The sequence below is a fragment of the Lampetra planeri genome, chromosome 2 (genome assembly GCF_965212315.1).
Source record: "Lampetra planeri chromosome 2, kcLamPlan1.2.h2, whole genome shotgun sequence".
Lineage (NCBI taxonomy): Eukaryota > Metazoa > Chordata > Hyperoartia > Petromyzontiformes > Petromyzontidae > Lampetra > Lampetra planeri.
Window position 1 is genome coordinate 2,811,591 of NC_136108.1, and position 15,150 is coordinate 2,826,740.

Consider the following 15,150-nt stretch of genomic DNA (forward strand, 5'->3'; position numbering starts at 1 on the left):
TAAGTAGTTAGTTAAAAAGAATGGTAACGAGTTTGTTTAATCAAAGCACAATAAGCATGTCTGGCAAGAAGATGGAAGCTGTTACAGCTCGGGATAGAGTCAGGGCTGCCAAATGACAGCAGGGATATTTTCAGAGAAGCCATATTTTATATCAGAGAACCACCTGCTGTATCGCATCACCAAATAAATTATGGCTGTACAAAGCAGGATGTTAAAATACCTTGTGATTCACAATGGTCGCCCATTGTGAGCCAGAATCTTAGTCAATATGTAACAAAATATTGGTCAGCGATTCAATAGAGAAATATTTCATGTGTATAATAATAAGCAAAACAACACCTGGGAAGGGATTTTATTCAAGTATGTAGATAGATACAAGGACAACAAACTAAACACGAAAAATATTTCTAAAGATATTAGTATTTGATCTAGATGAAAAAATTCATAGCTCTCATTGGGTTCCTAATGTCGGAAGAGCGTTCCAGACGGCCGCATAAACGTATCTGAGAGTTCGCGATGTGGTGACCGTCTTTGTTCGATGGCCAACAGCCAAAAGCCGCTGCGAGGATGACCGGAATTTGCGTGATGGTTTATGCTCCTTGACAAGATCAGCAAAGGTACTGTGGTGGTTCATTTGTGGCGAGCACCGTGTGCGTAAGCGCCGCGCGACACGGTCACGATACTCAAGCACCGTTTTTGGTCCGAGACTGACCTCGAAGTAGGTGTCGATGTACTCCGACACGATGTGCTCGGACTTGGGCTTGTTCTGACAGTAGACGATGTACATGTGCAACCGGCGCTCCTACAGGGAGACAACAGGAGCAGCGTGTCTCGGTGAGCCATCATCGACGTGTCAACGCCGATTCCTTTTTTTAGAATAGTGCTTGCAAAGGTGCGGCGGTGACGGCGATGGGAACTGAAAGCCGCAGGACGGGTGGTGGGAAGAAGGTCAAAGAGTGTGCAAATGACACAAGGCAGATGAACAGATGGCATGGCAGTCAGTAAATGTACAAGATCGGTGATAAAGAATTGTTTAAAACCACCGCATAGCAACACAACAAGTGATGAGACCCAATGTTAAATATTTTGTATAAACTAATAATGAAAGCCAACAAAGGTTTTTTTCTTATAAACAATTTCCAAAAAGCGTGAGCTTGCGTGCCCATTTTTGTGGACGTGATGGGAAGTTTCCATATTTTAAATAAAATGTGGTGCCCGGGACTGGGTAGAGAGCACGCTCCTCGCTTTTTATCCGCACATTTCCAATGACAGCAGAATGCCGACTCTCGACAGAGAACAACCGCAAAACAACATCTCTTGTTATCTGCCCGCCAGACAGTACCCTCCAGGGCGTGACACAAACAAAGTGCTTCCATTTGTGATGCAGTTTGCTGCGTCCACGTAACACACAGGAACTAAACTAAAGATGGTGACCCAACAACTAAACACCTCGGACCGCAATCGCCCCGATTCTCTACATTGACACGAATCGCTAAATTGCCAAGGTGTTTGGTCATATTTTCTCCGGGACCCATATGCTCTAATATGGGTTGAAAGTGTTTAGGCAGCCAGCCACTTCATTTCTGTTCCAGACGGTTAAGGACCCTATAAAAGCTGTTCCGCGTGTGTGCGTGCGTGCGTGCGTGCGCCTGTGTACGTGTGCATGTGTGCGAGCGCATGCACCCACATGTTTGATAAACAGTGGCGCCAGTCGGTCTGGTTCCTCCAGGCACTTCTCCAGCTCCCCTAAGAAGAAGCTGAAACACGCATGCGCCAGAAACATCAGTGACTTCTCCAATAGATAGATAGATGGATATGCTATTATTATTAATATCATCATGTGATTAAGTTACCTGAAAGAAGACACTTAATATATTGGTACGTGGAATAAATTAAACCACGTTTTTAAAAAAATCAAATCACTTCATGCAACGCCACATGTTGGCGGTGTTGCATTCTGAGGGCGAATCCAGTTTGGTCATCACACACCAGTGCTGAAATGTGCACACGGGTTCACACGCGAGAGGTAACTCGAGATTGAAAACTCATTTCGACCTGCTTTTTGTGTTTAGTTCGTTGTCCTTCCCCCCCCCGTGCACCTCCAATTAGCACAGTTGGCCCACGTACGGTGCGAAAGAGGTTCAACATACATACATACAAGTGAACCGGTCCAAAGGCGGTGTTGAAAACCAGCCTCAAAGATGCAGTTATCCATACTCTTTGGTTATTTCAGTAAAGTCACGTAGGTAGAAGAAGAATAATAGATCACGACGTTTCGATCACAACACAAGCAATCGTCGTGATCTATTATTTTTCTACCTACGTGACTTTACCGAAAGAACCAAAGAGTATGGATTCCTGCAGTCACGAAAGCTTCAGCCTCAAGATGCATTTATCGTCTCTTGCTTTCGGTTCGCCGAATTAGCTTGTCTTCTTAGTTTTTCCTCACCTTGGCCTACGATATATTTTTTTGCGTGATGTACAGTGCCTTGAGTAAGTTGTAGATATGTGCACTGTAATCGTAAATTATTATTATTATATAAGAGAGCAACACTCGGCACCATCCTTGGCTCCCAACATTGATGGGTGGGGTGGGGTCTATATTTGGCTCCGCTTATCTTCAGATGGCCAAGGACACACCCCTGGTGAAAAGATTTACTAAAATGGCCAATGAATCAGGCATTCGCTAAAGGCACAACTGACCCTTACAATAGCTTCCAGAGCCACTTTCCCACGTCGTGACGAACACGTCCCTTGGTGTCATTTCAACGCCGCTCCACTTTAACGAAAGCCAAGTGTTAACCTTCATGAAGTGAGATCCTGACAAATGCTCCATTCAATATGCAATGCTGGGTTAGCCTTAGTCTAATGTAATCGTTGACAAAGAGATTCAATTTACTGCTGCTCCTGCAACAATAACTTTTTTTCCCTCTTTAGCACCGTTGGGAATTGTTGTAGCGTCAGCATTGGGAGGTGTGGTCAATGCCTTCAATGACCACCCCTGTTAACGACTAATCACCCAACGAGGGGCCTCCATAGAGCCCGATGTGTTCACTTACCGACCATTCCCCTGTTAATGACGGGATGTTGTAGGTACAGTAAATATGAATCAATGCATTGATTAATCATGCTTCTTTTAATATGCGTTTATCATGGTGTGGGTACCTTTATATATTAATAGCCATTGTTTAAATATGAGAAAGTACGTTTTTGGGCGCAAAAGGGTAACTTTCGATGCTATCGGAACAAATTAAGCCTTCAAAACATGCATTTCCTATACTTGCTTAATGTACAAATAACTTAATGACCGGTTTCGTGGAACCAATTTCTGTCGTTAAGTAGAGTTCTCTGTACATACGTAAATACATACATACAGAAAACCCACACACACATAAAACACACAAAGCTCCACAAAGAGAGATTAAAGTACCCATTGAGGTCCTGTCGTGTCCTGGCCACCGAGCAACGCAAGTCTATGACACCAGTCCCCTGTCCAAGTACTAAACAGGCTCAACCCACCTTAGCTTCCGACATCCGATGGGATTGGACACATTCTGGTTTCTAATTGGCTTAATGTGTGTACTTTATTTATTGATAACGATTTTTGGGTTAGAATCGCGTCAATAATAAAATGTGTCGTAGATCCACCTCCACGCGACAAAGCCGATAAGTGAAGTTTGTCACTTGAACAAAACGTGCCAATTAGTCACTACTTCAGCACACCGGTGTATTGGCGAGTAAACCGAGAACATTTACAATTTGAGCTAACGACACTTTGCCGGTGATTACAACCAGCCTCATCACATTGACGTGTCAAAATGCATTTGATTTGTGATGCTTTTGTCACTGAGTGACTGATGTGGCTGTTGAAAATAATACTTTTCTCGTGTGTGGAGTTCTCACCCGCTTAAGCAAATGAACTTGAACTAGTCATTGTAATTTGGCGAGAGGCGAGCGTTCCTGCGTGTACTTTGTACTTTTCCCCTAGTTCCCGATTTGTGCCCGTGGCAAGATGCGTCGGAATGCTCACTCGCGATGCCAGTCGTGGATCTGGTGGATGTTGCCAAACACCATCTTGTCTTTCCCCTTCAGATCGTCGGGCACCCAGTCCTCCCGCATCACCGCCATGTAGCCCTGCACGTGGGCACGGGTAGCGCACACGCACGCACGCACACACACACACACACATGCAAATAAACAGGAGAGGATTCTAATTAGTAAACAAATCGACTTAGTACATTTGGATTTCGTGCAGGGCCATCACAAAGGCGCTGTGTTTCACAGACGCGTATAGTTTGCAAGTTCGGAAGCGACGTGTATGTGCCATCCCAACCGAGTTAATTTGAGGGTAATTTTACAAATTTAGGACCATAACGCCGGCAGCACACAATGGCCTCCTCTTCTTTAAATGTGAAGCAGTCGGCGTGCATGTGAATGGTGAATGAGTACACCCGCGGTAATAACCAGGGCTGCCTGACGGAGTCGAACCACAAAGCTCTGCGGCAAGTGGCGAACGAGCCCCCGCGGGGACAGTCGATGCGTGTTCACGAGCTTCGCCAGACAAAACGAGTGCTTGCGAGTTGAACGCAAAAGGAGTAAACATGCACTGCTGCACATGTGCACATTCACACCAAGGACACATGTTCACTTCTATGAAAGGCAGCTGGCACCGCGTAGCCAGAGGACGAGGCTGACGAAGACAAGACGCTCGTACCAGCGCGTCACGTGGAAAGAATCATTACGCATACAGGCGTGGTACAGCCACACACATAGGCACAAGCTTGCAAACAAAAGACGCGACACGCGCACACACACACTCGTGTATTCATGTATTGCACAGGTGAACCAAGGTTATGCATTTATTTATTAGATTTTTTTCACGGTCATTATATGTGCCAGTGTGAAGCTAAGTCTCATTTACGAGGCTGTCAACAGCCTACACGGAGACAAATGTGCTTTAATTGCAATATAGATAATTGTGAAGTTTGGCTAAATTGCAAGGTGACAGCTGGTGACACAATGTACTACTCTTGAGAATGTCACGGTGTCTTCAATGTTGTCCTTCCCCCGCCCCTCTGATTGGCACAGTTGGCTACCGACGGTGCGAAAATAAATTCAAAATACATATACGGACATGCTGCAGACAAGAATGCCCCAGCAGCACTAACACTTGGGTGAAGGAGCCCAGCCCGGCGAACCCGTGCACGCTGGCTCGGCTCCAGTGGTCACCCTGCGTCATGCTGCACTCAACTAACTTCCAGCTTCACCCCGACAGCTGCCCGCACGCTGTTGTACATGTAAAGCACCAGCTATGGTGCAAGGCAATGCAGAAAGCGCGTAACAATATGGCAACGAAAACAGACATCTAACATAGCGGTGGGTAGTACTTTGTCATTCCGCTGACTGGACGAAGGCCTCCCTCCACACCTTACGGGTCGTGGAGGTTATTGGACCATACTTCACCAGGCTGGTTAGTGTGGGTTGGTCAAGGTGAGGAACACAGGCATGGTCGCGTAGAAGTAGAGAGCAGTGGTGCACTGCCCTCTGCTGCCCACCACGTAGCCCCGGGGCCGATACCAACTAGTATGCATGGTAGTCGCTCATCCAAGCACTATCCACGCTCAACTCTGCTTAGCTTCAGACATTTTCCCAGAGCCCCGATGGCAATTCGTAAGACCTGGGGCGGCTTTGGGGCATTGAGAGTATGCGAGGGCTGGAAGAAACCTCAATGCAATCATCGCTTGCTGTGGCCCGAGTGCTGCAACGTGCGTGCGGGCGGATGCAGAGGGGCGCGAGGGACGGAGACCTCTCACCTCCACCACGTAGCCTAGGTCACGCACGTAGTCTCGCTCTGTTTCCACCAGCTCCTGAAACACGTACCTGAGTGCACAAAGACAAAGATCCCCCGTATAGCCTTAACAGACTGTTGGAGAAAATGCTGTTAGCGAGCAGCACCTATGAAGGCCGACACGGCACATGAGGGGGTGGGTGGCCAACACGACACCCGGCCGCCATTGTCTCCCACGTGGCGATGCTTACACACCGCATCAGAACCGGTTCAGATAATCATCACTGGTTTTGAGTGGGAATTGAGCTCAGGTTGCTAAGTTCGTAGTGCAGCATGCTAACCATTGCACTACCGTTCCCCAAAGCACACAAACACGCACGTGCGCACATACACACACAGATACACACACGCGCATACACGTACACATGTGCACACATCCACACACAAGAGGTGAGTACCAGAGTGCACACAAAACATCATATGCACAAACAGTGCCAGTTGCGTAAGGCAAAGAGGTGGTCTTTGATATGATGGATATCCTTTAATTAAGCTGGAACAAAGCCCATTGAGACTCATTACCTCCTTCACACGGCTGAATTGGATTGATGTGCTCTATTTACACACACGAAAGCCCATTAAGAGTCAGTGTGTCTTGTACATGAGAGACAGCCGGATGAATGTCTCGTAAGCAAGTGAGAGACCATTATCTCTTTATAGGGGAGTTTCCAGCTATTCTACTTACAAACGAGATATTGAGCTTCTATTTTTTTTAAATCTGGGATTGGGGAGTGACACTGACAAACATTGGCTTACATGTGGCGAAAGGTGGCAACGTTGCAGGGTCTGAAGCAACCACTTTAGAGCCAGGGACCGCACTTTAAAAACTAAACTCGGCGGCTAGCGCAGGAATCCAACCGTCGACCAATGCAGACCCAAGCAAAGTTGGAAAGCACACTGGCTCTTCATACAAGCAACTAATCTAGAGTAAAGCAGCTTTCTTGCTGTATACTGAATTGGTTGAGTTGTGTATCGACTTTGTGGTGAATCTAGGGACAAGTATATTTGGCAATGCGATGCATCAGGGCAGTGTATACCGGCTGTGCGGTTTACCTGGTAGGTGCATAATAGTTGTGTGCTGTATAATCTAGGGAGTGTGTATCCGACTGTGCGGGGAGCGGTAGTGTTCGCGTTATACGGGGGAATCTTTGTCTTTGTATCCGGCTGTGCGGAGGAACATCTGGGGAGCATTATCTGGCCGTGACGTGTATGGAGGTGGCTGTGTAGATGGAGGTGGCTGTGTAGATGGAGGTGGCTGTGTAGATGGAGATGGGTGTGTATCTGGCTGTGCGGTGTATGGAGTTGGCACAGTAGGGGGCACAGCTGGTGCATCAGCCAGTCATCTCAGTCACCTCAGTCAGTCAACCCGTGGCACCTGGGTCTGCCCCGTGACCTCCTGCCGGCGGGCGTTCGACACTTCACGTGGCCTCAAGGTGCACATTGCCTGGCATAAGCGTCGTGGTGACGTCACCGCCACTTAGTGGCGAATGGCGGCCGTGTGGTGTATGGAGGTGGGTGTGTGTCGGTTGTGCTGGTTGTGCCGCGGGGGCGTAGCGACGCCGGTGGTGGCTCACTGCCTGCGTCGGAGCGTGCCGGCCCGGCGCTCGTCGGGCTCGTCGGCCGGCGAGGAGGAGGAAGGGGCAAGCGCCGAACCGTCGGACGACGTCACCGTCGGGCTGCTGCTCTCCCCGACCGGCAAGGAGCACGGCCGCTCGTCTAGCGCCTGTGGCCACGAAGACGGCAGAAACCGCAACCGCGCGCGTTCACGATCGCTCGGCGTCAGCGCACGTCCCCATTTAAGCACTGTGATCATGAACACAGATTTGCTGTTGCGATCATCGTCACAGTGATCATAACCACCCATCGTAAAAAGCTTTGCACAACTCAAGAGCACTAATAAATAACGGGCGCAGCAACGATTCCCACTCGTAGCCACATCGAAGCTACAATTCAAAATCATTATCACAACTAAATCGAGAATCGTAATTACAATCACGCATCCCAAATCTCTACGATTTACAACTACTTTCCACAGTCACAATAATGACCACAATCATTGCTAAAACACAACGTATAATTCATGATCAATATCACAATGACAATGATTAACGTTATGACATTGTAATTCACTAAAATGTACGATCACCATCGCCACAGTTGATTAATGCAACCGCAATAGCTACAACGATAGTTCATTCACATTCACAGCCACGACCACCAGCTCTGTCGCTATCGTGAGCATACAATCATCTGCAACCCAGACGCCAATGAAGAGTCATTTGGAAATATCCGGTTAGTTAAAAACAATCCTACCACAATATACAATGCAAACGTGCAGAAAACACTGTCGTCAATTGTGCAAAGGCTTTCAGAGCTCGCAACGTTTGCATCTAAGCAACGCAGAGCACGAAGGCATCGACACATACAAATACATGAACAAAGACCCCATATAACCTTTAACAGACTGTTGAGGCCAGTGCTATAAGTTAACGCCTATTAAGGCCAGAATAACACACAAGGCCACCTTTGTCTCTCCAAAAGCTGACGTTTATACACTGCAGCAGGTACGCATTTAAGACTTAGTCGAACAAAAGAAGGCCTCGAGTGGGAATGGAACTCGGGTCAAATGGGTTTGTAGCACAGTAAATAAACCGGTGCATAACAGCTTCCCATACACAAGCAGTCGCACGTGCACGAACAACACTCGCAATCGTGAAGGCACCGGGGGGGGACGGACAAGCACCGCTCACCATCTTGCTCTTGACGAGGTTCTCAATGGCACTGACCAGCTCGGCCGTGGTCGGGATTTCGGACGCACCGACACGCGTAGCCAGCAGGGACGCCGGCTTCCAAGGTTCAAGCAGGAGAGGAAAGGAGGGGGGGGGTAAAGGAGTTAGGGGCGGGGGGGGGCAGGGGTGGGCAGTGAGGGAAGGGGAGCGTAGAGTCAGGACGTGACGGCGCTCCCGGAGCACGCAACAGCATCAGCGTGAATACGCAACAGGCAGCGGCAAACGCACGGTCAAAAGTGGTGCCGAGACGGGCGTAGGCCAGCGGTGCTTAGAAATTCGGGTGGGGGGGGAGAGCGACAGTCGGTGCTTACAGAGTTCGCACAAAGTACAGAAGTACGCAAAGCACTTAAGAGTAAGAACAAGGAATGCAGAGTTTAATAAACAGTGGCCCGTCCAGCAGGCACAGCACAACAAACAGCATCACAGCACAAACACAGCATACACTATACTCGCACAATATACACAATCTGCTCACACACCGGTCACGGCACACGCATCACCCACACACTTGGCAAATACGCAGCGCGGGGTGACGTCAACAGAAGGCGTGCAAGCATTTGATGCACGTGTGGCATGGATAATGTGTCCAAAACATTACGGAGTACGGCACACATGGTAAACCTCTCTAAACCTTGACTTACCTACTACTGCATGATAAATATCAATATTGGCGGTGGACAAAAATCTAATGAAACCATTTAAATGTGAAGTCCTGCAAAAACAGATTCATCGCTTGCTTCGTCTTCTGTTCCGAACACCAACTTTAAGCATTTCGGTAATGTCCACCAAGGGCACCACTCCCGCTAATGGGGGGTGAACGCAAATCCCGGGTAATAACACACAGCAGGTAGACTCCCGGATGGAACAGGAAGCTTAGCTGCCTTCTCGACCGATGTCCTTGCATGTGCACGAAAATTTGCAGCAGCAGCTGTAAATGCGTGTGGCCCAATGTGCGCAAAGACACGGTGAAACATCAGTGTCCATGTACACCGTTGTAACCGTGCGTGTATATACTACACAGGAGAAAGTGGATACAACGCACGCACGCATGTACTTGAATACCGATTTAGGCCTATTGTGCACTATTATACGCGTGCGCGGAGTGGGAGCGGTGCTGTCACTGATGGGAGTGGCATTTGTCAAGCGTTGCGTGGTGCCACGGCCCTGAACGACCCCAGACCAATATCACCTCCACCCCGTGCCGGTGACCCCCACCCCCCACCAAGACACAAGAGGAGTGGCCGGGCAGCCAAGTAGGGCCCCAGGGTGGGGTAGCAGGCCAGCAACAGGAGCCAGAGAGTGGTTGGATGACATGCGTGGGAGGTGACGCTGGAGGGCTGGGATCCTGATATAGGGGTGAGGTTAGTTGGTGTTCGTCTGGTGAGGGGGTAGATTAAAGGAAATTGCTTCGTATTAGCTTGCTGATATTGATAGCAGCTCCCACTATAAAAGCTTAATTGCGCAGGAGCAAGATGGAGCATTGCATATCAAGTCATTGGGAAATGGCCATGGCGTGCGGAGGCCTTCATCCAGTAGTGGATAGATCATGGACTGATGATGATGAACGTTGCAATCTCTGTTGTTTACATTGCAGCAGCATAGAGGCCAACTGCTTTGTCAGCCCACGCAGGTTTCATATAATGTCCTGCATTGATTTAATTATATAGCCATTACCCCTTCACGGACCACTCCCCGTCTGTTTTGACTGGCCAATGTCTAAATGGACATGGAGGTGTCCACTATCATAAACCCTGCCGCTCCAAGGCCAAATGGGGACTTGCGCAATCAAGCGACGACCAGTCACCTCGTCAAGCACAGGGTGCTGTCGCTCGCCTCCGAGACAGCCGCGTGGATGCAAAGCCTCGGTGATGTCCTCGGAGGTGAACGAACGGGCAGACAACCGGATGGGAATGTGTCGTAAAACCGGCCACAACTCGACACAGCCAATTGGTAAAGTTTGTCACGTAAACAGAACATGCCAATTCGTGACTAGTTCAGCACACCGGTGTGTTTGAGAGTAAACCCACAACATTTACAATTTGGGTATGACCTTTCGCCGGTAATTACAACCATCATCATCAGGCGACAGCCAGAGTTGTGGAGAAATCCTCCTGTTATGATCTTAAATAAAAAAAATTATTTTATAGATAACATTGGTCGCGAAAGCCTATGTGTTCAACTAACCGGATAGAACTTCACGAGGACTGGGCCTCGTTTTTCCCTGGGTTGTGTGGATTATCGCTGGGGTACATGCCGAATTAATAATAGCAATACTCAACCTATTCTCAACATATTACGAGATGAAGGCCTCCCCACACTGTGCCAGTTAATTGTACGAGGGTTAAGGTGTTGTTTTCAGTAAATGTTACATGATGAACAACGCGTTACATGAAACTGTACTCCCGTGAATGAGAAAGGTGGTAAGATTGTGATGTTTAGGCCAACTACCCTACGTCGGGAAAATAAGGGGTTGATACGATAAGAGTGCCATACACTGGGAGAGAAAACAGGAAACAACTCATCTTGGCAATTCATTGCATTGAAAGGGGGGTGGGGGGGGGTGATTTGTTAGAAGCCGAGTGGGTAGCAGTAACGGGACACCTGTGCTGATCCGCTGCATCTATAGAGTGACGCATCGGATGGATTGAAGCAACTTGAGTGCGGCATGGCCAGGAAACAATCTGCCTTGACCCATTTGCTATCGGCACTCACGCCCAGAGTTCTGAATCTTTGCGTAAAGGGGCATACGAAGAGGTGAGCACGCGTGCATGGGCCGGTGCATGCGTGCAAATGTACGTGCACATGTACGTACCTGCATGCACGTGTGCCTAGCTGCACCCTCGAGCGTGTACACTCGTGCGTGCGTGCGCGTGACTGGTAGCAGCGCGCGCATGGCTGCTCGCTAAAGAGACGGGGAGTGCGTCGGTTAGCCTCGCAGCTGATCGAGTCCACACCCGAAGCAGCCAGTGCTCACCTGCAGGCGATGCTCCGCATACAGGCACTGATGGCAGGGAGGGGGGGGGAGTGGCTGGAGGTAGGACACAAGCACTGACTAGACAGGGGTAGGTGAGGGGTGAGGGGAGCGTGCAGCGACTGTGCGGCGCACGAAGGCACTGACTAGCCCAGGGGTAGGCGGCAGGGCTGGGAGTGAGAGGAAGACGCTCGGCCAAGAGAGAGGGAGGGTGCCTCGGTGGAAGGGATGTGCGCAGGCTGGGTGGTTTGGAGAAGGCAAATGTGGGGATCGCATTTGGAGAGGGTAAAAAGCAGCAGCAGCTCTACCGATGCGCGGGACGCTGCGCTGTGAAAGGTCAGCGGAGCTCGCGGTGTGCATGGCGGCATGTTAGAACGGGGTGGTGGCAGGGATAGCCATCCGTGCGGCAGCGCACTGACAGGACACTACGCCAAGGCAGCGGGCAGGGTCTACGGGGTATGCGCTTCGTGCGCAGAGCCAACACAGGACCCCAAACGAGTAAAAACAGTGGTGAAAATTACAAATGATTGGGCGTGTAGTTTAATACTAAAATACACGGCGTCTCCGAATCGCTCATTGTACCTGGTTCAATCGACCCTGTGATAGATTTACAAGACATATGTTAGCTAACTGTAAAAAAATTACGAATAAAAAAACCCGACATCACCAAATTTCTCATTGACGTGCTACTTATATATGTTGAACTCCTTTGTTGAACTTATTTCGCACCATACGTAGCCAACCGTGCTCCTCGGGGGGTGCTATATCCATAAATGATATACAAAGCCGGAAAAATCCCTTCGAAAACAACGTACAGGGGGGTGAGGACCCCGATTTGACCACGATTACATTCGCTCACGAGCACGAATGCGATTCGGTATTATTTTTTTGGCGAGCATGAACCGCAGAAGCCGCCCATGCAAAGCACGTGCCAAATTGTATCCCGAACATGAAGGCCTGCGGTGTACGCCGCCCTCAACCATTTGAAGACTGGCTTCGATAACGGTGGAGAGGCCACTTTCGGCACAATGGTAATTTTTGTTTTGCAAAACTCTCATTAGAAGTGTCGCGCAAAAAATGTCCATTGTTCTTTTTGGGGGTTCACGGGTGTTAGGGCCAAAAGTGTCAGCACGTACATGTCTTTCCAATTAGGCTAATACCTATTTTTTTTTTTTACGAGCTATTGCCCATAATACAATGTCGAGTCGTTTAGGGTACTTAATACTCAAGAGAGAGAGAGAAACTTCGCCATAACGAGAATGCCATTGCCCGGAGGGAAAGTGGACAGGGGACCGGTGCTGGTGAGGGTAAGGGTGGGGGGGAGTTGCTATTGCAGCTTGTGGGGAGGGATACAAGATCTAAGGACCACGACAAAAGGAAAACTAATGGAATGGGAACAAAAAAAAAGAAAAAATAATGTTAACATAACAAACCAGCAGTTGTGCATGCTGTTCAGATGCACAGGCATGTACGTGTATACGCGCGCGCAAAAAGAGCGTTTTTATTGCAACCGACGGCAGAGTTAGCGAGTGTCGCGTGTTTTGATAAGCAGCGGTTAATGCGAGCAAGGCACGGAGGCTACACTTTGAAAGCCATGTTAGTAATCGCGCAAGAGGGCTGTCGTACAACAATGGTACATACAACACGAGCAGCGGCGGGTGGGTTGGCAAGTAAGCGGTCAATGGTACGCAGGGCAGGGATGGAGGAGCAGCTCAGCCGTCGGTGAGGGGTTGGTGTGCAGCGGCCACAGTCGGTGTGTGCCATGTGCTCAGCGGTAAGCGGTCAACAGTTGCCAAGGTGCTCTGCTGCGGCGAACAACGGTGGTGTCATATTGCCAAGTGCTGAGCGGGAAACCGTGCTCACCTCGTCGCAGACGGTAAGATTTCTCTAAAGCAAGAGCTGGAGAGTGCGCGGTGAGCGTTGGAGCGTAAAGTTGTTGTGAGGCGTGGCCGAAGGCTGGTGAGCGTTCGAGTGAGAACCGCACTCACCTTGTCGTCGTCGACGGCGCAGGTGAGGCTGGCAAGCTGTGAGCTCAACGCTCGATCCACCCGTGTTGTTTTTATTTTACAAAAGCGACACGGAGTGGTCAAAGGGCAATTCAATCGTCGCCCGACTGAACCAGCGATTTACTGCGAGCCATGCCGCGAGACAATTGAGCAATCCCGGAGCAGAATTGGTTGAAATGGATGTGACGCAATTCCTTGGATGTCACTTCCCGAGAGATCGAATGCTTTCCTGGAGACACGGCATCGGGCCTGATAAGACGCCATATAGTCATCTCCGATTGGCACGTTGACACAGCAACGCACCCTTATCGTGACGTGGACATTTGTGAGCAAGGGTCACGGGCGCGATGAGTGAGCGAAGTTCGCGGTGACGGTCACTCCGTGAGTCGCTCTGTGTAAAAGACACGTGTGGACCGAGCTCAACGAGTGAGCGGGAGGCGCGAGCGTGGGCGGCGTTGAAGCCGATCGCGAAGCGATGGGCGGCGGGGCTCACCTTGTCGTCAGCGCGCTCGGCCTGCAGGAGGCTGTGCTGCTGGATCTGCATGGGCGGCGGGAGGGGCAGCACTTCCGCCACCTCCTCGCCCTCCTCCTCGCCGCAGCTTTGCATGCCGGACGACGACGACTTGGACAGCGTGCCGCTTCCAGAGCCGTCGCGGCGCACGCGCTGCCGCACACAAACAAGGACAAATGTCCCCCGTAAAACACACATTTTAAAATTGGCTTTTAATAAGGATGCCCTGATTGTGCTTATTATGCTTTTTATTATACTTTTAGTTCATTATAATGTTACGTCTTTTTTAACGCATTACCCTTATTTTTTTGTTATTGTTGATAGTCGCTTTTAATTTGTCGTGTAAAGCACTTTGTAATGCATTTTATGCCCAAATTGTGTATATATGTGAAGTTTGATTTGATTTAAGGCTGAGTCGCCCTAGGGGTAGCCCAGGACATGTTCAAAGAATCACCATTGATGTTGGCCATGGCCGAGAATAAAATTCAGGCTGCTGGATTCATAGCACAGTAGGATGACCACACGCCACCACTCCCGAAATGCAGACACACCAATAATAACTATAATTATGTAATTTATTTATCCAACAAAACCTTAATACGTACTTTTTTAGGAGGCTTTCTACTTCGAATGTCTGGCCAATACTTTGTTTTATCGGCAAATGTTTGTGTGAAGATGAAATCCAGAGCATCGAATGAAATCCCACACGTACAGCAGGGTTAAAACAATTTTTAAACCCACACACATAAATCAGCAGCCTAGTTGTTGTACAGCCCTATTACCATCCAAATAGTAAATTTGCCGCTGGGCGAATCACGAAGGTCCGCGCAATTCACCGATTCCAGAGGTGCTCCACAGTACCCGCCAAAATACGCGTAACCCTGCGAAGGTTGGATAACGCTCCCACGGAGCCGGCGTGTGCGGCGATGAACACGGGTGACAAACGCGCTCGCCAAGACCCGCGGCACAGAACGCCGGAGGGCCACAAAAGGGCTACTCCGAACCTCTGGGGAAATCACCAAGGGCGG

General features: G+C 49.4%; 1 protein-coding gene across 1 annotated transcript in view; it reads right to left on the minus strand.

The window, feature by feature from the left end:
• Positions 1–15,150, minus strand: part of LOC144724743 (triple functional domain protein-like) — a 189,425-nt gene that overhangs the window by 25,221 nt on the left and 149,054 nt on the right. Inside the window, exons 39-45 of the mRNA XM_078604129.1 lie at positions 14,105–14,275; positions 8,596–8,691; positions 7,420–7,568; positions 5,814–5,880; positions 4,031–4,134; positions 1,688–1,757; positions 713–802 (exon numbers count right to left, since the gene is read on the minus strand). Of these exons, the coding sequence (XP_078460255.1) occupies positions 713–802; positions 1,688–1,757; positions 4,031–4,134; positions 5,814–5,880; positions 7,420–7,568; positions 8,596–8,691; positions 14,105–14,275 (747 nt within the window). The remainder of the gene's footprint in view (positions 1–712; positions 803–1,687; positions 1,758–4,030; positions 4,135–5,813; positions 5,881–7,419; positions 7,569–8,595; positions 8,692–14,104; positions 14,276–15,150) is intronic.